Source organism: Castanea sativa, chromosome 9, assembly GCF_040712315.1.
Source record: "Castanea sativa cultivar Marrone di Chiusa Pesio chromosome 9, ASM4071231v1".
NCBI lineage: Eukaryota > Viridiplantae > Streptophyta > Magnoliopsida > Fagales > Fagaceae > Castanea > Castanea sativa.
In genome coordinates, this window is record NC_134021.1 from 7,425,765 (window position 1) to 7,451,718 (window position 25,954).

Sequence of the window (25,954 nt, forward strand, 5' to 3'; positions counted from 1 at the left end):
GGCGAGGGGGGCCCCTGCCCCCCTGAGTCCACTTAAAATTTTCTTGTATGTGTAATCTTAAGTAGTTACTCTAGCATAGGGGGAAAAAAAATGACTCTCAATTGGTTGAAACTTGAAAGTCATCACTTTGACACAAGAAAAAGAAAGTAAAAAAAAGTTTTCTCAAACATCAAATTATATCCCCTTTTCACTTATTTTACTGTCCTTGTAAGCTTTTGTCTTGTTCCTAGTGTCCTTGTAAGACACCTATTTCACAATTTTTTTTCTTTTTATTTTCTATCATTATTTTCACTATTAATGAAACTTTTTGTAACATTTTATTGTTAAATGATGCTAGAGTTATTACAAATTTTACTATTTATATCTTACAAATTAGCATGTCACCAATCACAAAAAATAATTACAAACATCTATTCATTATATTATTTGAATAACACTAATCACATTTTTACTACATCAGTTTGTAAACTTTTTGATGTAGATTTTGTTGTAACTATGAATTGGTTATTTTTTTTATGATATAAAAAATATATATTTTGTTATTATTATCGATTAATATTTTTTAGATTAATTTCACTTTAAATGTTGTCTTTAATTTTTCCCCCTCTGAACCAAAATCCTAGCTCCGCCACTATATATATATATATGTATGTATATTCAATAACCACTGTTAGAGAAAAACTTTCCCAAGTAAAGAAAAATGGAGAAAAAAAGTATTTGCCGATAGCCAAACAAAAACAATATAAGAGCATCCACAGCAGTAGAGGCAAATTTTTAGCCTTTTAGCACTACAAGAAGTCACTTTATCTATTTTAACTTACCATTTCACAACACATCCAACATCAATGGGTTTATTTTTTTAGCTACTTCATTTAAATATTGTTTTTTATTCATCATCATCTCTATCTCTTTCTCTCCTTTCCTCTTCGTCTCTCTCTTCTCTAATATATAGCAAGCAAACTACCACAACCCATGCCGTGACCCATCAACCCAACCATCACAACCCATGTCGTGCCCCACCAACCACACCCACAGATCAATAACCCACCACCATCGACCCACAGGCCACAATCCACGAAACCCACTGATCCACAGGCCACAATCCAATCAGACCACACCCACGAAAACACAAACACAAACCCAGGATAAACTTGGCGGAAATCCAACACAAACACAAACTCAGCACACATACACAAACCCAACACCTACTTGGCGGTGATGGGGCTTGGGTAACAGATCAGCGATGGGGCTTGGGGAGATGGGGTCTTGGCGAGATGGGTTTGGGGAGATGGGGTCTTAGCAGTAGGGGTGTTCAGGACCCGCTTGACCCACGACCACCAAAACTAAAGGCCGATCCACTCGAGCACCACTGCGGAAGAAAAGAAGAAGGAAGAGAAGCCGGAGAGAGAGAGAAAGAAAGAAAAAGAGAAAATTTTAATGAGAGAAGAGAGATAAATTTAATAAAAAATTTAGCTATGACACCACTACTACATCATGCGTTCTAAGTATTAGTGGTGCTAAAAATAGCAATATAGCTATTTAGCACCACTATTGTGGATGCTCTAATGAAACAAACAAAATAGAAGTGAACAGAACAACGGAAAAGAATAAGAGAGACACGTGGTTCTGGACTTCTGGTTCTACAATCTCTCTCTCTCTCTCTCTCTAAAGCTTTCTCTCTCCATCTCAATTGAAATAATTCATACTCCCTTGGTCATTTTTATGCTCACGTGTCTCTCATGTGAGTTTGAGTTTCTGTTAGTTTTTTAACACCAAACTAACAGAGGTATAGATTTGGCAAGCATATGCGGAGTAAATTGGCCAAATTAAAAGTTTAGGGGGTGTTTTAGTCACTACTTCAAAGTTCAAGGAGTGTGTGAGCATTTTTCCCAAAATAAAATTTTGAACTCCTAACCCTTTTTTTTTTTTTTTTTTTAAGTTCAATGAAATAAGCTTGAATATGATTCTCTTGACAATATTTTAGTTTTTTTGAACAGGAAATGTTACACTAAAAAGCAATTATACAATTAGACATGCGTGATTCTTAAAAAAAAAGAAAATAGATAAGGGGCATGGGGCACGGGATAGGGGAATGATTGAGTGAAGATAAATGCAAATGTTAACACAATTTTTTTTTTCTCAATACAATAATAAAGACCAATAGTTGTCAATGTTGAGTTTAATTGGTAAATAAAATAATTGTAATGAGTAAAGACATATACTAATAGATAAAAACATTTTAAGAAATAATAATTAAAGTTCACTTACAACAACAATGATTAATATGTTTATTGTATTTAGAAACAATAGATAATTTCTAAAATTTAATCTTAGTAACAATAATTAATATGTTTATTGTATTAAGAAAAAATATATTAAATGAATTCATAGTTTATCTTTTGTTCTCTTTCCAAAACTATGGACAAATTTGTAATAAGAAAACCACATTGTTAGGACATATGTGACTCATGTTAGGAACATATGTCATAATGTATTGGCTAATCCTTTGACAAAACGCACTTTACTTGTAATTGGGTAGATCTAGGGTGTGTTTAACGTTTCAAGGAACAAGGTTTCAAGTTCAAGTGTTAAAGCCATGCAAGTTTGTCCAAGAATCAAGTGATGAAGTGCTGAATTTTAAAGCTTGACAGCTTGTATCTATCGAGATTTAAAAAGTTGTTTTAGCCTGAAGCTTGACAGCTGTTTGATAGATATGGTATCTATCGAGATTTAAGAAAGTCAGTTTTTTAGTTCTGATTTTCATCCAATCCGTGAATAGATGTTTGGGCTTTCTTTTCTCACAACCCTAAACATATATAAAGATTGTTTTAAGGGCCGTTACAACTGATGCACATCAATGCAAAAGTTTTTCACAAGCATATTGTGAACAAGAGACATATGCCCTAGTTCATCTTTCTCTTGAAGAAGCTGTTGTGTTTGTACACTGTAGGGTTTTGTGATGAAGGTGCTTCGTAATCTTCATCATGTGATGAACTGAAGAACTTTGTAATTAACATCCTTCTCAAGTTGGTGATTAAGTCGCGTACTGGGATCCGCGCATCTATTGGTTAGTCACGTAGTGGGAGTCGTGCATTAAAAAGAGATATTGTCACTATAGAACAAGTCCAATTGGGTATTGGGGTAAGGGTTCAACTGTAGGTTGGTATAAGGTACTGAGATTCCTTTACTTGTAACCGCTTGTTGTGATAATAGTGAATTCTCGGGAGTGGTGACTTTAAAATCACCTGGTGGAGTTTTTGCCTTGGAGGTTTTCCCTATTCGTAAACAAATCACTGTGTCAACTTTAATTTTCGCTTCATTTTATTTTAGTTGGTGATTTGTTTGTGCTACCACGTGTATTGCATGTTAATTTGATTAATTAATAAACTTAGCTAATTAATCAATTAATTCATCACAAGTGGTCAATATATTCTTGGCCTATCAAGTGGTATCAGAGCAAGCACACTCTGATTAGTGTTTAATCTTTGTTGTGTGATCTATTGACTCCTGTTTGTCATGGATAGAGGACAGTCACTCATTGTACCTCCTTTATTTGATGGTACGAACTATACATATTGCAAAGTACGCATGAGACATTTCTTGCAATCTTTAGATGAGAAAGTGTGGCAAGCTGTGGAGATAGGTTGGACCAAGTCAAAGAAAGCGCTGGCTGATTGGAATGATGCTAAGATCAAGGCGGCTAACTTCAACAGCTGGGCATTGAATGTTTTATTCAGTGCGGTCACAAATGAGGAGTTCAAGAAGATATCCTCCACTGAAACTGCGAAGGAAGCATCGACCATTCTCCAGACAACCTATGAGGGAACAAAGGCTATGAAGGATTCAAAGTTTCAGAGGCTCACTACAAGCTTTGAAGAGATTAAGATGGAGGAGGATGAGTCGTTTGATGAGTTCTATGCCAAGCTTAAGAACATAGCGAATTTAGCCTTTAATCTTGGGGAAACTATTCCCGAACCAAAGATTGTGAGAAAGGTACTCAGATCTCTACGTGAGAGATTTCATGCCAAGATCACTGCTATTGAAATATCAAAGGACATCGACAAAATTCCTTTAACAGAGGTGGTTGGTAATTTACAGGCCTATGAGTTGGGTTTGACAAAGATTGGGAAATCAAGTAAGGGCAAGAGTATGGCATTGAAGGCCAAGAGCAGTGACACGGATGAGTCTTCAAACAATGAAGATTCTAAAATGAAGTCCTACATTACCAGGTTGTTTAAGAAGTTCATAAAGAATGCCAATGCGAAGGGCTTCGACAAGGATCGTAGGCAATCTACTTCTCAATCTAAGAGCCAAGACAAAGGGAAGAAGGGTGTTAGGGATGGCGGTCGGTACACTATTCCCTCAGGACATAAGTGTTTCGGGTGTCAAGGTGTCGGTCACATGAAACAGGAATGCCTTACTTATCTCAAGTCCATTGGGAAGAGCAAGGCACTTGCTGCTACTTTGAGCGACATCGAACTTGAGGATGATTCCGAAAATGAGGATGACGGAATCCTAAATTCCTTCATCGCCACTATCAATCCTATTAAAGGGATTGTAGAAGATGTGGATGAAGAAGAGGATTTGGTGGATTCTAAGTTTGAAAAGATAGATGAACAAGATGACATCCGTACAGCCTATACAAAATTATACAAGGTCTCCGAAAAGCATGAGAAGTTGTATAGGTAGGCCACCAAAAAGCTTAGTGATATGGAGATTGAACGAGAAGAAATCTCCACAAAGTTTGATGAAGCCAATCAGACTATTAGAACACTGAGGTTTGAGAACAATTTCTTGGCTGAGAAGACCAAGAAGCTTGAAGCGGAGTTGTTTCAAGTCAGAGCTCAGCTGGAGAGGACTTCAAGTGCAAAGCTTGATGAGATGCTCAACCTTCAAAAATCTAATTCTGATCGAACTAGTTTAGGGTATGATTTCTCTTCTCCTAATACTGCTTCCTCTAGTACTACTATTTTTGTTTCTCCTGCTAATAATGTTGAATCTGAGAACAATGATGTCAAAACTATGTTAGCTAGTGAGAACATATACAATGGTAAATCTATCTTAGGAACACCCCCTAAGCTTGCTAAAAAAGAAACTAAACACCCTAGGGCTAAGAAGAGTATTGCTCATAAGTAGTAGCATCTCTAGCATCACTGTGGAGTAGCTAGACATACTCAACCTAATTGCTATAAGTGGCTAGCCACTCAATAAAGCAACAGTATGATCTCATTGGGAAACCAAAATTAGTTTCCATCCTCTCTTGCTCCTCTTAGAGATCTTCTCAAAGCCCTCATGTTCCTTTCAAACTTGAACGGTTGCAATTCTTCCCCCTCACCACCAGTTCAAGGGTTCGCTAAAAAGAAAGGTTCCTCCAAGGTGTGGAAGGAAAAAGGCTCTAAGTGATTTAGTCACTTTTCTCTCTCCTCCCTCTATTTTTGTGTTTGCATTACTTGTGTGTTTTGCTTTATTGTTTTGAGTCAGTCTAGTTTTTATGCATTGCTTTACTTAACATGTTTTCGTTTGTTTTTTTCATGTTTTCTTTATTTAAAAAAAAATTGAAAAATCAGAAAAATACAAAAACAGTGTGCGTTTGTGTACATTGGTACTTGTGTACCTTGAATGACCATTGAAACAAAATTTTCTAAACTTTGTATCTCTTGTAGCTTAGATGAGTATCTCTATGCACAACTAAGCAAGTAAGCTTTGTGGCTCGTGTTTGTGATGAGTAAGATTAAGTAATCTCCTATACTTATCACTCGTATCACTCTTTTTGACGGGAAATACTAAAAAATCCTAAGAGAAAGGCATAAATAACCAACTCATCACTATTGCCTGCCAATTATGAAACGACATTTGTATGGTTCAGCATAGTAAAAGTGCAATGTCAAAAGCTTAACATAATTGGGTATTTCTTTTCTCTTACTTACATGCCCATGCATGATATGCTTAATAAAAGAAAAATATGCAAAGAAAAATTAAATAAAAAAGAATTAAAATGCTTTATATATGATTGCAAGCGTGTCTTCTAGGAGATGTGGGAGTTATAGGATGTACCTCGAAGGTGATAGTCCCCATCAAGCAGTAATAATTGTGTGTGAGTTAAATGAATTTGCTCATATCTCAAATCATCATAGCATGTAAACGCTCATGCAATCTTGCAATGTTTTTCACACACAACATGTAATATTTTTTGCTGCTTTTGATACATGTGTAGGTACAATGTGATTTGACCATCACAAGGTCTACATGTGTAAATGTATGCTCACTAAAGTATCTTGACTTGTTTTTAGAATATAAAATTGGTTAGACTTGTTTAGTGTGTGTGTGTGTGTTTTTGGATCTGTGTGCTTAACAATTTTTTTGTTGAGAGATGATTTTGAGAATTTAAAATGTTGTTTGAATCCTTGGTTGTGTAGCATGCTTGATTGCATTCATGTTTGTGTTTTTCCCTTCTTTGAAAAATTGTTTTTAAGCAATCACGACAGCTGCTGGACACCTCTTGACAGCTAGGCTATCTATCGAGCTCTTTAGCTTCTTTTTATCCCAATCTTAATAGCTTTTCGATAGCTTCTCAATCCATCGAGAAAGCTTTTGTCTCCTCAATAGATGCTCGATAGCATCTTAAACCATTGAGCCCCTTTTGTTATGGAGACCTCTAGATAGCTTCTCGATAGTTGTATCTGTTAAATTTTAAACCTCGACACCTCTCGATATCTCTCGATCAGTCGAGAATTTTGAAATCCTATATAAAGCCTTCAGCGCGATTTTCTCTCATTTTACTCCGATCTCTCTCGACGGAAAATCACTTCTATCTCTCCCAAACACTTCTCACTCAACCTCTTCATCTTCCCTACTTAATCTTCGGTCTTTTCCTTGTATTCTTCACTGGTATGATCTCATTTTTATCTCTTTATCATACATTTCATGCATTTTGGCCTAACTTTTGGGGTTTTTTTTTGAAAAATTTTGGGGTTTTTCAAAATTGATGAACTTTTTTTGTGAAATTTATGGAATGGGTTTTGTTTAAATGATCCTAATTGTTTATGCATTGCATCACATTTGCATTATAACAATGTTTCATGCATTATAGATGTGTGCTATATGTGTTGATTACATGTGTGTTGGTAGGATTGGATTGGGCTGAGCCCATGATATTTTTACTTTTGCATGTCACATATTCATGCATTTTCCCGACGAGGCATTCATTCGGAACGCCAAGTCATCTTATTGGACTTTTTCGATACTGACTTTTCCACTGTCATCTACCGTAGAGGTTGGGAGTCATTGTGTGGCATCCCGATCACGTGCCCTTCTATGATCATACAGGAGTTTTACTCCAATATGCACGGATTTAAGTATTCTGTATCTCATTTTATCACTCGCGTTCGAGGTACGCGCATCGTAGTCACTCCGGATGTTATTTCTGAGGTGCTACATGTCCCAAGGGTAGCGCATCCCGACTACCCCGACTGTGATCGTCTTAAGACTATGTCTAAAGACGAACTCATGTTTCTATTTTGTGAGATACCTTCTTCTTAGGGTGACTGTCAAAACACCCCTTGCTCGGCCTTTGCTAAAGGTCCAAGATTCCTTAACATGGTGATGACATTCGTTCTCCATCCTTTGTCTCACTATAACTCTATCACAGAGCCTCGTGCTCGTTTTTTGTTATCCCTCTTAGAGCACATTTCTATTGACTTCCTTTCTCACTTTATTTTATCTTTCATAGATGTCTATAGGGATACAGCGACCCATGATAAGCTCATTTTTCCTTTGTCTATCATGCGAATCATTCGCCATTTTTCTGTCTCCTATCCCGACTCGGACCACTTCTCTGTTATGTGTGCCATAGACGCTGCTACCGCTAAACGGAGCAAGGCGCAACTTCGACCGAGGCGGACATGGATTGAAATGACGACTTCAGCTTCTTCAACTCCATCCATATCTGCTCCTTCCTGTTCTACGGGCAGTGTGACTCTTGATGCAATCATGGCACAACTTCAACGCATGGATGCTCGCCTTGACACTCTCAGCGATGAGTTATGTCAGGTGAACACCCGTGTCGGTAGTATTGCACGACGACAGGCTCGCCTTGGTGGCTTCGTTGAGTCTCCCATTTCTTCTCCAGAGACTTCTAAGGATAAGGACGACGATGGTGGCTCTGATGGAGTTGGTGATAAGGATAATGGTTCTAGCTCTTCCAATGATGATGAGATGACTGCTTGAGTTACTTGCCCTTTGTCATTCATGACAAAAAGAGGGAGTAGTTTTGGGATGAGAGTAGTCGTGTATTTAAGGGGAGAGTTAGTACATAGGAAATTTTTGTTCGGGGGAGTGTGTATACTTTGAGGGATGTAGTGAGAACTTATGTATCTTTTCTTTTCTTTATCTTTTAGATACTTTGTTCATGTACCTTTGGTCTTGTGACCACTTTGTGATAGCAAACCTTGTATTCATTATTGATATATATATGTCATCATGTATTGGCTATCCTTTGACAAAACGCACTTCACTTATAATTGGGTAGATCTAGGATGTGTTTAATGCTTCAAGAAACAAGGTTTCAAGTTCAAGTGTTAAAGCCATGCAAGTTTGTCCAAGAATCAAGTGATGAAGTGTTGGATTTTAAAACTCGAAAGCTAGCTCGACAGCTAGCATCTATTGAGATTTAAAAAGCTATTTTAGCCCAAAACTTAACAGTTGTTCAATAGATAGGGTATCTATCGAGATTTAAGAAAGTCAGTTTTCCAATTCTGATTTTCATCCAATTTGTGAATAGATGTTTGAGCTTTCTTTACTCACAACCCTAAATATATATAAGGATTTTTTTAAGGGCCGTCACAGCTGATGCACATCAATGCAAAAGTTTTTCACAAGCATATTATAAACCGGAGACATATGCCCTAGTTCATCTTTCTCTTGAAGAAGCTGCTGTGTTTGTACACCGTAGAGTTTTGTGACCAAGGGGTTTCGTGATCTTCATTGTGTGATGAACTGAAGAACTTTGCAGCCAACATTCTTCAAAAGTTGGTGATTAAGTCGCGTACTAGGATCCGCACATCTATTGGTTAGTTACATATTGGGAGCTGTACATTAAAAGGAGAGATTGTTACTACTAAACAAGTCCAATTGGGTATTGTGGTAAGAGTTCAACTGTAAGTTGGTATAAGGTACTGCGATTCCTTCACTTGTAACTGCTTGTTGTGATAATAGTGAATTTTTGGGAGTAATGACCTTAAAATCACCGGGTGGTGTTTTTGCCTTAGAGGTTTTTTCCATTCGTAAACAAATTACCGTGTCAACTTTAATTTCCGCTGCATTTTATTTTAGTTGGTGATTTGTTTGTGCTACCATGTGTATTGCATGTTGATTTGATTAATTAATAAACTTGGCTAATTAATCAATTAATTGATCACAAGGGGTCAATACATTCTTGGCCTATCACACATAAACTGTAAAATCCATCTCTTATTCAAGATTCATCTTCTTATATTGGATTTTTCCCCCTATTGACAACACAAAAGTTTTTTTTGCTTTTAAGTGTGTTTTTGGCCTTACCAAAAAAAATTAGAAAATGAAAGGGAAAAAAAGTTTCGGTCAAGCAGTTGGATCCTAAAGAGAAGAAGAATTTAACCAAATAAAGAAATGATGGTCAATGCAATAACATCCGATATTGAATGATATGGAATGAAATTTTGTAAGATTTGGGGTTTGTTTGATTCTCACTTCACTCATATCTCACTTCATATATCTAAATACTCATAATTCAAATCTAATTCTCATATCTCATTTCTAATTCCCAATTTTCTCTTAACTCACTCTAGAATGTGTTTGGCATCAAAACTCTATTTAGTTTTCACTTTTCACTTTGAAAAAAAAAAAAAATTTAACTAAATTTTCTGGAGCCCTCAAGTTAGAACTTTCATTGCCTTTCTCTTAAAAACCCGTGTGATAGACCGGAACCCACTCCCTCACGCTCCATAGGAATGAAACCTAGAGGATGAAGAAGGCGAAACCCACACACTAACGGTAAAACATTCTAGGAAACCCAACAAACCCAAACCCAAGTCCATCACCACTATCAATGCCAAACTCAGAACCCACCACCGTCAACACCACCAACGACCACACAACGAAAAGAAAAATCTCAACAACCAAAAGAAAAATCCAACCATCATCTACACCCACAAAAAGAAAAAGTTTCCAACCATCAATACCACCACCAACAACCACACAAACCCATCTCCATCACAGCCCAAACTTCAAACCACAACCACAAACATAGAAAAGCCAAACCCACCAATACAAAATCTTTAGATTGGCGATCCAAAATTGCCAAACCCACAAACACAAAAAACCTAGACCCAAACCCAAAACCAGGAATCCTTAGATCAAAGACTAAAATCACAAAAATGAGGAGTGACTTTCTGTTTCTAGGTATAGATTTATGCGTGGGTGAACATGGTGGAGTGGGTCTGAAAAAGAAAGAAAGAAAGAAAAAGAAAGAAGAAGAAGAAAAAAAAACCATTGGTGGTGGAGTGGGTTTGAAGAAGAAAGAAAGAAAAGGAAAGAAGAAGAAAGAAAGAAAAGGAAAGAAGAAGAAGAAGAGAAAAAAAATGTCGTTGGTGATAGAGTGAGTCGGACTTGATAGAGACAAGCCAAGAGAGTGGGTCCCACAAGTTTGGTTTTCTTACAACTTTGCCACTATAACTCATATTTCATAATCCGAAAACACCAAAATCTTGTTTCCAGTTTTCATCACACAAACTTAAATTTTTGAGTTTTGAGTGATGAGAACATAACTCAAAAATGTTGCCAAACAACAATTCTTCTATGGGTTGCACGATTTATATAACTCAGTTTTCACCCAATCCAAACACCCTCTTGATTTTGCAATCTTAATCAAAATCTCTCTTAAAAAGTACACCTGAGTTTGGTGATTGACTAGCTTACAAAAAATCATTAGATATTTTAAGAGTATTATGACGTAGTACTCTATCTTTTCACATGAATGGTAAATTAATAGGAATTTAATTAATGGAACTCACTATTGTGTGAGATGAAGAAGTATCACTTCACTATTCTCTCAAAATACTAATACTTGAGCCAAGTGAACTTGAAATCTATCGGTTCGACGCATTTGCTAGGTCTAGGTTAATTTACCCCAATTGGAAAAGAATTTTCAAATTACATAAAGAAAAAAATTGTTATACAAACCTTGTTACGCGTACACATTGTTTGAACAAAAATTCTAAGTTGAAAACACGATTTCAATTCAAAAAATGGGTTTATAACAATGTGTGCAACAAATATTACTTATTATGTTATGAGACTTGATTCATGTGTTGGAAGTATAGTTTGAAAATTGTCCAAGTTGTTAACAAAGTTACAAAGCAATATCAATAATATATCAACAAAACAAGATATGCTCAGATTAACTTATAAGCAAAATAGACAAGTGCAAAAGAGTATAAAATTAAGAATTAAGTAAAACTTATTGTCGAGGCACGGAACTAAATCCGCTATCCTTAAGAAGCAATTTCGCCCCCACTGGAATGAATCTGTTGGTGCAAATGGCGCAAGCGGTCATTCTTCAGAATACAAAGGCAACACTGTTAATATGCACTCACAAACAAAAAAGTTTTACTGTTTTACTTCCAAAAAAAAAGAAAAAAGTTTTACTGTTGAAATCATCTGCAGAACTCTCATAACCCAGCCGCCCCGGGTCAAAGTTCAAACCGTCCACAGAAAGTCGTGTTGAAATCAGACAAATTAGTAATGGCATAACTTAAGTTACAAGTCGCATATGGAGTAGTCTTCAATTTCTAGTAAAAAACCTATGCACGTAACCTTAAGTCATGGGAGAACTAGACTACCATTAATTCGTCTCAACCTCACACGTTGTTAAATTGACTACAAAACAAAAGTCTATTGAACATAACACTATTAGGCTATTAGCCATTCTAGACAACCCGCTGTTGTAAAATACACCAAGTTCCTCAGCTACATGCTTCTCCTATACGTAACAAATAATGATACAGTCGCAATGAAAAGTCCAAGCTTGCCCTCAACAAAAAAAAAAAAAAAAAAAAATGATAATAATAACAATTAAAGAAGAAGAAGAAAAGTAAAAGTCTAGTTTCCCCGCATGGACCGCCATGAAATCCGCAACCACCTATAAGCCTATATATATAGCCAACCAAGTTCTTTGGATTATCACCATTCACCACCATACAACGTACACACAAGTTCATCATACTTGTTAGTTCTTATAGCAACGATATCATACAATGATGAAAACTCTGGCACTCTACGGCCTCACCTTGGCCTTCTTTTTCCTATCTGGTATGCCTCCTCACTAATCACTATTTGCAGCATCACACCCTCTCTCTCTTTCTCTCTAGAAGTGCTTAATATACAGCCAAAAGAATCACACAATTCTAGGTTGCTACAAGTCAGTCATCACTCTGGCAGTTTTGATTTGCCCCTTTCTTCATCATATGGGAACTTACACAATAAACTCATGAAACCTCACTAATAAGGCATAGCGTTCACGCATATTCTTCTTATCACGACTCTTATTTATTTACTTTTGATAGTTAAAAGAATAATATGGTAGTTCCTATAATTGCAGCCCGTCGAATTATAACCATGCACCATCATGATACGTGTGATCTACACGTTAAAATTAACGTTGCATCTCCTACTTATATTTGCTGCTTACAATACAGGTTTTGTTTTCATGTTCAAAATGGTGACGATGATTTTGGTTTATACACATTCCATGCAGGTGCTCACTCTGCTAGAATAACTTTCACAAACAACTGTCCATATACCGTTTGGCCAGGAACCTTAACTTCAGACCAAAAACCTCAATTATCAACTACCGGGTTTGAGTTAGCATCTACGGCATCCTCAGCAATAGATGTCCAAGCTCCATGGAAAGGCCGATTCTGGGCCCGTACCCTATGCTCCACAGATAGCTCCGGAAGGTTCAGTTGCGCTACTGCAGAATGTAGCTCTGGTCAAGTTTCATGCAATGGTAACGGTGCAGTTCCGCCAGCTTCTTTGGTAGAAATCAACATAGCCGCCGATGGTGGAATGGACTTCTATGATGTTAGCCTTGTAGATGGATTCAACTTGCCTGTTTCAGTAGCCACACAAGGCGGAACTGGCGAATGCAAGGCCTCAAGCTGTCCAGCCAACGTGAACGCGGCTTGCCCAGCAGAGCTGCAAGTGAAAGGGTCTGATGGGAGCGTTATTGCTTGCAAGAGTGCATGTACCGCTTTCAATGAACCACAATATTGTTGCACTGGCGCATATGGCACGCCTGAAACATGTCCACCCACAAACTACTCTCAGATCTTTGAGCAGCAATGTCCTCAAGCTTATAGCTATGCTTATGATGATCAGAACAGCACATTTACTTGCTCTGGTGCACCTAACTACGTTATCACTTTCTGTCCATAGATTAGGGAGAGGAATTATGCGTTCCCTTCTCTTTAAATAGTAATAAGAAGCTGATAAGTTTCACGTACTAAGGCACATGTATGTTTGTGTCAATGAAATAAATATTTGAATAAAACGTAACAAATTAATATCCTCACAGGAGGCTTTTGTCATCCTTAGATCTACTACATATGTATACCCTTCCAATTCCCCTTTCACTTTTACCGGATGACTCACCCTCAAAGCAAGGATATTTTCATAGTGTATACTATTGATCGCATGCAATTTTATCTCTAATTCAATTAATTGAAGTTAATTGCATATCAAAAGAACAAAGTTTCTTCCTAAACTAGTTTGGAAAGAAACTCATCAAACTTCTTACACACACGTGCACACACACACACACACACATATATATATATATATATATATATTTGATTTTCTTGAAATTTTGCAAGGATGAATGATATAATAAGAATATGTAATCCAACGGTTAGATTTTCAAAATTTACACTCAATATAAAGATATATGAGGATTTTGAAGGGGTTTTTCTCCAAACTAGTTTGAAGGGAAACTTTGTTCATGTCAAAATCTCTTGGTTTGATTTTCAGACAAGGAAGGAAATTAAAAATTATCATATAATCTTTAATTTGGCTTATTTTAAATTAAAAGTTAAAAATCATCTACATTTTCTGAAATAACATATAATTTAGTTTCGTCTGCTTCGTCTTTAATTTTCCCCTTTTTTGTCTTCAATTTTTGGCATACCAAAATACACTAATACATTTTCTGAAACAACATATCCTTTATTTTTTTTTTTCCCCCTACAAAAAAGCAAAAAAAATGTTAAAATAGTAATGCTAGTACAACAATAGGATAAAAAAAAAAAACCTTTATTCTAATTGCCCATTTGTATTCAAATGTCTTATATCTATATGTATTTATCTGTATTTGTTATCTATTTAAATTCAAATACTTCAAATATCTTTATAAAAAAAAAAACAAAATTACTTCTTCAAATAATTTTGCATATTAGTATTTTTTTACCTCGTTCATTAAGTTTTTTTTCTGTTACTCAAAAGTTTACATTAACTTATTTTACTATTATCTCATTAATCTCTCGTTAATTGTCTAAGCTTACATCACACCTTTCTCTCAATCATGTTAGACTTGGAAGACACCTTTTCACAACATATCATTATGAGATGCGGAAAAAATTTGGAACGTACCCAACATTTAGTGTAAATGGGAAGAAATTTCATTCTATTCCAATTGGTTAGGTTAGTAAGGGACCTATTCCAATTTAATGATCCTGGAATTTTGTATACAAGTAATAATTGAGGAAACTTCTATCAAAAATAAGTCGGACTTTTGGCAAGAGAGAAAATTGTTGTCTAGACAAATCAAGCTAAGGCCGACCAAAATGGACCATATTCTTAATTTCTTATCTCAATTTGTTCCATGTACAAGACTTACAGTCAATTCTTGGCGTATAAAAGTTGAATATCTTATCTAAAGTCCATCATTTGAAAGCTTGAGAAAAAATTCATTTAAACCAACACAATATATAAATTATAAAGGAACCAAAGAAAATTTTTCAAAAATAATGAAAATTTAATCTGTGCTTAAATTCTTATAAGGATGAACACAATAGCAATATCCTTTTTTTTTTTTTTTTTAAAAGATAAAAAAAAAAAAAATCTATGCTTATTCTGTACGTATGAGAAAGTCCTATCACAAAGTTATTTGAGACTCACGTTGATTAGTGATTAGGAGTAATAAAGGAATATATATATAAGCAAAGATCTCATGCGGGAGTGTGTGAAGTCTTGCCAAGTAACGTTTTAATTTTGCATTTAGCACTTTTTTACCTCTTTCATATAGTTTTTTTTTTACTATTACTCAAAAGTTTACATTAACTTATTTCACTATTATCTCATTAATTGTCTAAGCTTACATCACACCTTTCTCTCAATCATGTTGGACTTGGAAGACACCTTTTCACAACGTATCATTATGTGATGCGGAAACAATTTGGAGTGTACACAACATTTGGTGTGGATGGGAAGAAATTTCATTCTATTCCAATTGGTTAGATTAGTAAGGAACCTATTCCAATTTAATGATCTTGGAATTTTGTATACAAGTAATAATTAAGGAAACTTTCACCTAAAATAAGTCGGACTTTTGGTAAAAGAGAAAATTGTTGTCTAGACAAATCAAGCTAAGGCCGACCAAAATGGACCATATTCTTAATTTCTTATCTCAATTCGTTCCATGTACAAGGCTTACAGTTAATGCTTGGCGTATAAAAGTTGAATATCTTATCTAAAGTCCATCCTTTGAAAGCTTGAGAAAAAATTCATTTAAACCAACACAATATATGAATTATAACAGAATCAAAGAAAAATTTTCAAAAATAATGAAAATTTAATCTGTGCAATTCTTATAAGGATGAACACAATAGCAATATCATTTAAAAAATAAATAAAGATAAAAAAAAAATCTATGCTTATTTTGTATGTATGATAAAGCCCTATCACAAAATTATTTGAGACACATGCTGATTAGTGATTAGGAGTAATAAAGGAATATATATATATATATATATATATATATATATATATATAATAAAAATAAATCCAAAGAAATAACTGTTAATGATCTTCAATATGAAATAAAAACTGTTAAACAAGAAATAATTCAATTAAAAAATGATGTAAAAACTATTAAACATGATAATGATCATCTTAAAAAAGAATTGTTAATTCTGAAGATTGATAAAAATATGGATAAACACCAATTGGACTAAAAAAAATATTTTCTCTGAATATAGAGCTAGAACTGTTGAACAAACCTTTTTTATTTCTAAAACTCATGAAAAATGTTGTTTATTTTCCAAGAAAAATATTAATGAGTTCTTGTCCAAGAAAAATCTTAAATATTTACATATTGGTTTGGTTCAAGTTGCTGTTAAACCTTTAATCAAAAAAGGAATTGATGCTTCTGTGCTTATGTGTTTACGAGATGCTAGATTTAAGAAATTTAATGATAGCATTCTTGGTATGATTACTGCTTCTTTGTATGATGGTCCTGTTTACTTTGATTGTTATCCTGATCCTGATCTTGCTCTTGCTTTAGATGATCATAATATTATTAAAGCTTTAACTTTGAATATATTGACTTCTAGTTATGATATGGATGATGGTAGTAGACCTTTTACTCTTATTTATCGTATCTTTTATAGACTGCTTGATTCCCAGCTAACTCCTCGAGCTAGAGGACGTAATCCTGCTGGAAAAACCATGTTGATTCAATGTTCCACCCCTGATGCTAAGATCCAAGTTCCTAAAATGATTCAATGGCAAGATATTACTCTTCCCAGAGAATGGACTTTGGAACAAATAGCACCACATGTTAAACCTGTTTTTGATGAACTTGATCTTACTAAAATTGCACAATATACTGATGGAACTGTTAAAATATTTTTTGATGATACCAAATGTTTTCCTAATAACAAACCCTTAAGAATCAATGAAGGAAGAAAGTTCTTTGCTGGATCTAAAAGTTTTGTTAAAAGAAATTTTGATGTTGATAAATTTCTAGAAAAGAATTTTGATAAACTTGATTTGAGGCTAAAAGGAGTTGCTAGCAACAATTCTCAAGTTAGCAATACTTATTATTCAACAAAACCTGAATTTCCTTCTGATATTAACAAAGAAGAAGAAGATGTTAAATCTGAAACTCCTTCTAGATCTGATTTTCCACCCATTGAAAACCTTGATTTTGAAAATCAATTACGTGTGATTAATCCGATGGATATGGATTTTGAAATCCCTGCTTTTCAAATTGATATGGTTGCTTTAAGTAATGAATTCTTTTCTAAAGCAAACCGTGATAAAAGAAAATTTTACCAAAGTACTTTTGCTCAGTCTGAGAAAGACAGAATCAAAAGGAAATGGAGAGAATAAATGAATTTGCTAAAACAACATATTTTGTTTTTTGATTATTTGGAAAATTATTATGTTTCAAGAAATGAAGTTCACACTAATTACTTGAACGTAATAAGAAAATCCATTTTTATTAAAAAAGACAAGACCACTGTCCGGTCTAGCCATCCACCCCTTGAAACTGTTTTGATCACATGTTCAAATGATAAAGAAAGCACCGAGGTAAAAGCCTCCCCTTTCAAAATTGCTGATGATAAAACTCATGTTTTTGCCATTATTGAACAAAACAATTTTACTAATGAATCTCTGCATATTATTGGTCAACAACTTGATCGTATTGAAGAAAAAATTGTTGAAAAAACTGCTGTTTCAAAGCCTGAGAAACCTTTGATTGACTTACCCAGTCAAAGAAAAAATATTGACTTTAAAACTTCTCAGACCAAGACTTTTGACTTAGTTGCCTCTCAAGGATCAACTATTGAAAAAATTGAAAAAGTGCTTGCTGATGTAAAAGTTAAAACCAAGCAAACATCTACTTCTAGAAGTGCTGATTATGCTATTTCAAGAAATGAGAAAGAAATTGTTTCTGAAGAATACACAAATTCTGACTCGTTATCTTCTGATTCTTCAAAAAATGCTTTTGATGATGGTTTAAGTTTACCTGAAATTAAACGATTTGTTGGAAAACCCAATTCTGAGTCTTTTACAAAAAATTGGTATTCTAAACCTACTCCTCCTGATTTGCAGTTTGAAGAAAGATCCTTTCAAACTCAATTTTCTATTTCTGCTGAAAAACTTTATGAGTGGAATATTGATGGTTTGTCTGAACAAGAAATTATTAACAAAATGGCTCACATGTCTATGGTTGGTATTGCATACATGAACAATCATGACAATCTTGATCACCCTGATATTGTTGATTTGTTTGCTTCTGGTTTTACTGGTTCTCTTCGAGGTTGGTGGGATTCACATCTCACAAAAGAATCCAGAGAATCTATTAAACATGCTGTTAAAAGAGATATTGATGGTATGCCCATTTTCGATGAAAGTATTAATCATGGAATTCCTGATGGTGTCAATACTTTGGTTTACACCATTCTTAAACATTTTGTTGGTACTCCATCTAATATTTCGTCTCGAATTTCTGATTATTTGAATAATTTGAGATACCCTACTATGTCTGATTACAGATGGTACCAAGATGTATTTATTTCCAGAGTTATGCTCAAGAAAGACTCTACGAAGCCTAATTGGAAAGAGAGGTTTATTGATGGTCTACCTCCTATCTTTGCTCATAAGGTAAAAAAATGAATTAATTGGTAAAAATGATTCTATTGATTTTGATAATTTAACTTATGGTGATATTTTCAGCACTATTAAAAAACTTAGAATCAATATGTATAATGATGAAAATTGGTTAAAAAAAACAATTAAAAGATAAGAAGAAAGCTAAATATGAAATGGGTAATTTCTGTGAATAATATGGTTTACCTCCTATTGCCCCTTCCAGGCAAAAAAGAAAAAGTAAACATGATAAGGTTTACAAAAGTTATTCCCATAAAAAGCATAAAAGATATAGAACCCACTTTGTTAAACCCAATGATTTTTATGACAAAAAGAAATCTGCTTTTAAAAAACATGATAAACAAAGATCAGGTAAAGGTAAATGCTTTAACTGTGGCAAATTTGGCTATTTCAGTAAAGACTGTAACCAAGAACCTGGTAAATTAAAAAATAAGCTGAACATGTTAAACATTAATGATAATGATCAACATGAACTATTTCAGATTCTTGAATCTGCTACTTCAACTGATTCTTTTGAAGAGGATTTCTCCTCGTCTAATTCTGATTATCGCTCTTGTAGTGATATTTCTAAATCTCCCAATATTAAACTTGGTTGTAGAGATTCTTGTTGTAATGTGATAAAATCTGTTAGAATGTTAACTAAAAGTAAAGAAAGCGATGATTTATTATTAACATTAATAAGCAAAGTTGAAGACCCCAATTTACAAAAAGAATATCTTGACAAGTTTATGAAAAACTTAACAGAAGATGAAAAGGTTCAAAAACCTAAATCTACGATAAGTTTTGAAGAAACTTTGGAAAAATTTAATAAAAATAAATCCAAAGAAATAACTGTTAATGATATTCAATATGAAATAAAAACTATTAAACAAGAAATAATTCAATTAAAAAGTGATGTAAAAACTATTAAACATGATAATGATCATAAAAAAGAATTGTTAATTCTGAAGATTGATAAAAATATGGATAAACACCAATCTGATAATGATGAGGAAGAAGACGGAGATGAATCCGATCAACAAGCTTCTCCTTCTGGTAATGTTTCTGACAAAGTCTTGATTAATTTGATTGATAATCAACTATCTCTTGTTAAACATATGCTGCCTAAATGGTACACTAAATTCAAAATCGTTGTTGCTCATGATTATGCTTTTGATGTTGTTGCTATGATTGATTCTGGTGCTGATGTTAATTGTATTCAAGAATGACTGATTACTTCTAAATATTTTTAAAAATCTACTAAGAGATTGGTTTCTGCCAATGGAACAAAAATGAAAATCAAATATGAATTGAATAATGCTCATGTTTGCCATGATAATGTTTGCTTTAAAATTCCCTCTGTGCATGTTGAAAACATGACTGATAAAGTGATTCTTGGTTTGCCTTTTATTAACTCTTTATATCCTTTTTCTTACTGAAGATGATGGAATTACTACTGATCCTTTTGGACAAAAAGTAAAATTCAAATTTTGTTCAAAATATGAAACCCATGACAATGCTTTTAATCTGATCCATGCTAAAGTTAAACACCTTAACTTCCTTCAACAAGAAGTTAGATACAAAAAAATTATTGAACAACTTTCTGATAGAATACTACAATCCAAAATTGATAATTTTAACAAAATATTAATGAGTGATGTTTGTTTTGAACTTCCTAATGCTTTTTGGCATAGAAAAAAACATATTGTTGACTTGCCTTATGTTAAAGATTTCAATGAAAAAAATATTCCTACTAAAACCCGTCCCATTCAGATGAATGCTAAAACTGTTGAATTTTGTAAAACTGAGATTAATGATTTTGGAATAGCAAATCTCCTTGGTCTTGTGCTGCTTTTTATGTCTAGAAAAATGATGAGATTGAGAGAGGAACTCCTCGCCTAGTGATTAACTACAAGCCTCTGAACAAAGTCTTAGAATGGATTAGATACCCTATTCCTAATAAGAATGATTTAGTTCATAGACTAAGTAATGTTGTGATATTTTCCAAATTTGATATGAAATCCGGATTTTGGCAAGTCCAAATTAACGAGAAGGATAGGTACAAGACTGCTTTTACCACACCCTTTGGTCACTTTGAGTGGAATGTTATGCCTTTTGGCCTCAAAAATGCTCCAAGTGAATTCCAAAATATCATGAATGATATCTTAAATTGTTTCAGCCATTTTACTATTGTTTACATAGATGATGTCTTAATCTTCTCCAACTCTGTTGATGAACACTGGAAACATTTGTACTCGTTTCTACACACTATCAAACGAAGTGGTTTTGTTATCTCTGCCAAGAAAATCAAATTGTTTCAAACCAAAGTAAGATTTCTTGGTTATGATATTTTTGAAGGACGGATTCGTCCGATTGATAGAGCAATTCAATTTGCAGACAAATTCCCTGATGAAATTATTGATAAAACTCAACTTCAAAGATTTCTTGGTTCCTTAAACTATGTTTCTGATTTTTACAAAAATCTGACGAAACAATGTAAACCACTTTTTGATCGGTTACAAAGTAATCCTCCTCCTTGGACTGATATTCATACTTCTCTTGTTAAACAGATCAAATCTCATGTTAAAACTTTGCCTTGTCTTGGTATTCCAACTGTTAATGCCTTCAAAATTGTTGAAACCGATGCCTCTGACATTGGTTATGGAGGTATTCTGAAACAAAGAGTTTCACCTGACTCATCCGAACAAATTGTTTGCTTTTACTCTGGAGTCTGGAATACTCCACAACTAAATTATAGTACTATAAAGAAAGAAATTTTAGCTATTGTATTGTGCATTTCAAAATTTCAAAGTGATTTGTTGAACCAAAAATTTCTATTACGAATTGATTGCAAAAGTGCAAAATATGTTATTGAAAAAGATGTTGAGAATATTGCCTCCAAACATATTTTCGCCAGATGACAAGCTATTTTAAGTGTTTTTGATTTTAATATTGAATATATTAAAGGTTCTCAAAACTCTATTCCTGATTTTCTTACTCGTGAATTCTTGCAGTGCCACAGTGGCAAGTAAAGGATCCAAGGATAAGAATCCTGCGGCAACACCTAACCAAATTGTTAAAAAAGAACCTGTCTCCCCTGAAGAAATTGTTCACCGGTTTACCCCCTTAGGAACAATTCCTAAACCTAATTACTCCTCTGTTTTGGCTTCTGCCTATGATCCTTATGCTTTGACCCCTGTTAACCAGCCAATTCAAACTATTTATCCAAGAAAACCCAATGCTTCCCAATATGTTAAAAAACAATATTCCCAAAACTTGTTTTTTGTTGAACCAAATTGAGCTGCAATCAAGAATCCTCTCTAGATTGCAAAAACCTATTTCCCTCCAATGTTTCACTGGATTGCCGAGCATGGTGGTAAAAAACTAGAATATTATTCTGACATTTTACGCTAGGATAATTCCATTGTTATCAATACTATTTTTGATTTACATGATAAAACCAAAATTATTTACCACAGTGTTTACTTGAAAAACATTACTACTGAAGCTAGTTGGGGACATTCCCCTGCCTCAACAAAAAGACTCCCCAAGCACCCTGTCCCATATTCATACCATGATTATATTGACGCTTGGTTCAGATTCATGCTTCACCAGAATGAAACAATGACTCATTCATGGTTTATTAACTTTGACAAAGAGTTTGATGCCACTGCTGATTTACCTCTTTGGTTCACTCGTTGGTGGAATTAATTTGGTCCTAATATTGATATTTTCCCCAAACCTCTTGTTGACTGTTTCAATTTTTTCAAACAAGGCTTTAAGGTAAATGCTCATAATGCCAAATTCCCTGTCTTCTCCACTTTGTTAAACGTTTCAGAGTCCCCTGGATTCTAAAATGGAAATATGAGAAAGAATGAGATATTCTTACTAGACATTGGTATATTAAATGGTGGGACAAGTTTGGTTACATTTCATAAATATTGGACAATGTTTACCGAAGACCGCCTCCCCAGCATCTACTCTCTAGTGCCCAAACTACTTCCAAGGCTCCCTCTACTTCACAAGCCTCAGATATTGATAATTTGAGTAAAGATGATTTATATGCCATTCTCAAGAAAAAGATTGAGGAAGAAAAGGAGGCAGAAAATAGAAATTTTGACGATGAAGGTTTTGTTGCTGAAAGTCCTTATTTCCCTTACCCCCAACCTTATCCGAAAGATTGGTTTGGGCATGATCAAGAATATGATGAAAATACTCCTGATCTAGGAGCTTGTTGATCCCCATGTTTGTCTGACCTGCACAATGGGTAATGATGTTTCAATATTCACCCAAGGGTAAAAGTATTTACTGCTGCTGCCATGATCTCTTTATTGACTACTTTTGGCACTACCAGCCAAACCTCTTTCGGCCCTAAAAGCCGACTTGATTCCTTCCAGATATTGCGCTCCTAATGCCCCTCACGGGTCCTGATATGAATAGTAAAAATGTCACTATTCACTGCTTTATTTACTTATTTAAGGGGGGTTGTCCCTTATTGAAAACTCAGAATTATCTTCTAGGATTTCCTTTAGAACTCTCTCTAGGACTTCCCTTAGTTCAGAATATCTCACTGATTACACAAAGCTTGTAACTAGAACCAGGACTAGCTTTCAAGCCTTGTACTACTATCCCTGTTGATCATTGTAATCTTGTGACTACTACTGCTGTAAGTGTTTTGAAGTACATTCAATAAACACTTCTGTTTTCAATATTTTGAATTATTTTGATATACAACTGCTTGGCTGGTTCTACCGCCTTACTTTCAATTATCATTTACTTTGAATTATTCTATATATCTGTTATCTGTTGTGCTTTCACCTTCTGCGCTGTCATCCTTCCGCCTTTATGGTATCAGGTCCGTTGTTTTCTGATATTTTTTGAAAATAGAAGTGTTTATTTTCTCCACTCCCGCATGAAGTGGTCTGTATAATATATATATATATATATATATATATATATATATATAAGCAAAGAACTCGTGCGGGAGTGTGTGGGGTCTTGCCAAGTAATGTTTTAATTTTGCATTTAGCATTTTTTTACCTCTTTCATTAAGTTTTTTTTTACTGTTACTCAAAAGTTCACATTAACCTATTTTACTATTATCTCATTAATCTCTCATTAATTGTCTAAGCTCACATCACACCTTTCTCTCAATCTTGTTGGACTTGGATGACACCTTTTCACAATGTATCATTATGAGATGCGGAAAAAATTTGGAGTGTACATAGTGTTTAGTGTGAATGGGAAGAAATTTCATTCTATTCCAATTGGTTAGGTTAGTAAGGGACCTATTCCAATTTAATGATCCTGGAATTTTGTATACAAGTAATAATTAAGGAAACTTCCTCCCAAAATAACTCGGACTTTTGGCAAGAGATAAAATTGATGTTTAGAGAAATCAAGCTAAGGCCGACCAAAATAGACCATATTCTTAATTTCTTATCTTGATTTGTTCCATGTACAAGACTTACAGTCAATGCTTGGTGTATAAAAGTTGAATATCTTATCTAATGTCCATCATTGGAAAGCTTGAGAAAAAATTCTTTTAAACCAACACAGTATATAAATTATAAAGGAAACAAAGAAAACATGTAAAAAATAATGAAATTTAATATATGCTTAAATTCTTATAAGGATTAACACAATAGTAATATCCTTTTAAAAAAAAATAAAGATAAAAAATCTGTGCTTATTTTGTACGTATGATAAATTCCTATCACAAAGTTTTTTGAGACTCGTGCTGATTAGTGATTAGGAGTTATAAAAGAATAATCATCAATATATATATATATATATATAAGTAGAGATTTCATGCGGGAGTGCATGAGATCTTGCCAAGTGACGCTTTAATTTTACTTTTAGCATTTTTTTTACCTCTTTCATTAAGTTTTATTTATTTATTTTTTTTACTGTTACTCAAAAGTTTACATTAAATTATTTTACTATTATCTCATTAGTCTCTCATTAATTGCCTAAGCTTATATCACATATATCTTTCTTTTTCATGTCTTTTAGCATACCTACCATTTTAATATTTTAAAAAAAGCAAAAAAAAATAATAATTAAGGGCTAATAGCAATAACTAACTAGATGAGGCCTTGGAGAGTGATAGAAAGACACAAAAATGTTGTGGATTGTTAAATAAAACACATTGTTTCACTTCATATTATCTAAATAAAAGACCTGAGACTAACAAAACATTTGAAATAGAGAGAAAGATAAATCTGAGGGGCCGCCACCTCCGTCATATTAGCTTCCCGCCATCATCAAGGCGTCAAAACCCTTATGAGTATTTTTCTTTTAAATTAGGGGATTAAATATGATTTAGGTTGGGGTCATTTGGTTGGATAGTTTGAAGGGAAACTTTGTTCATGTCAAAATCTCATGGTTTGATTTTCAGACAAAGAAGGAAATGAAAAATTATCAGAAAATCAGAAAATCGTTAATTTGGCTTATTTTAAATTAAAAGTTAAAAATCATCTATAATATTAATAAGTAGATTCCCTTGTTTTGTCTTCAATTTTTGGCATACCAAAATACACTCATAAATTTTCTGAAATAACATATCCTTTAGTTTAATTTTTTTTTTCCTACAAAAAAGCAAAAAATGTTAAAATAGTAATGCTATCTGATGTACAATAGGATAAAAAAAACCGTTATTCTCATCACCCATTTGTATTCAAATGTCTTATTTCTATATGTATTTATCTGTATTTGTTATCTATTTGAATTCAAATACTTCAAATATCTTTATAAAAAAAAATACAAAATTACTTCTTCAAAATTTTTTAAAAGAGTAATACTATCTCACATATAAAAGGGGGAAAAACTGTTATTCTCACTACTCATTCATATTCAAGTGTTTGATTCCTACCTGTATTTGCTATTTATTTGTATTCAAATACTTCAATTATCTTTATAAAAAAAAAAATTACTTCTTAAAAAAAAAAAAAAAAACTCACTACGTAAAATCTACTCATTCTTATTCCAAAATTTCTATGTTTTTTTTCAAAATTCTTTAAAACATTCCAAAATTTTTGTTGTTTAAATTCTATACAGTTATCACAAATCTCCATCCATCCATCCACACTAACGTATATCATACTTCTTTTGTTTAAATTTAAAATTTTTTACATATCACAATTCTTATCCTAATCAATAAATTCAAATGTTCCATTGCGTTTCAACTTCTTATGTTTTTCTATCTCATTTTTAAATATTATTCCACATTATCTTGGCTCTTTCTTTTTTTTAAAAAATACACATGGTT

The 25,954-nt window shown here is 33.7% G+C and overlaps 1 protein-coding gene across 1 annotated transcript; it reads left to right on the plus strand.

The window, feature by feature from the left end:
• The first annotated feature begins 12,215 nt into the window (after nt 1–12,215).
• LOC142610712 (thaumatin-like protein 1) lies at nt 12,216–13,622 on the plus strand. The gene is made up of 2 exons (XM_075782626.1): nt 12,216–12,345; nt 12,791–13,622. The coding sequence occupies exons 1-2, from the start codon at nt 12,291–12,293 to the stop codon at nt 13,468–13,470; spliced, it is 735 nt and encodes a 244-aa protein (XP_075638741.1). The 5' UTR covers nt 12,216–12,290; the 3' UTR covers nt 13,471–13,622.
• The last annotated feature ends 12,332 nt before the right edge of the window (nt 13,623–25,954 follow it).

Coding starts and splice junctions, on each gene's coding strand:
- LOC142610712 (XM_075782626.1), top strand. CDS start 12,291: ATGATGAAAACTCTGGCACTCTACGGCCTCACCTTGGCCTTCTTTTTC. Junction 12,346..12,790: donor GGCCTTCTTTTTCCTATCTG/GTATGCCTCCTC, acceptor CATTCCATGCAG/GTGCTCACTCTGCTAGAATA.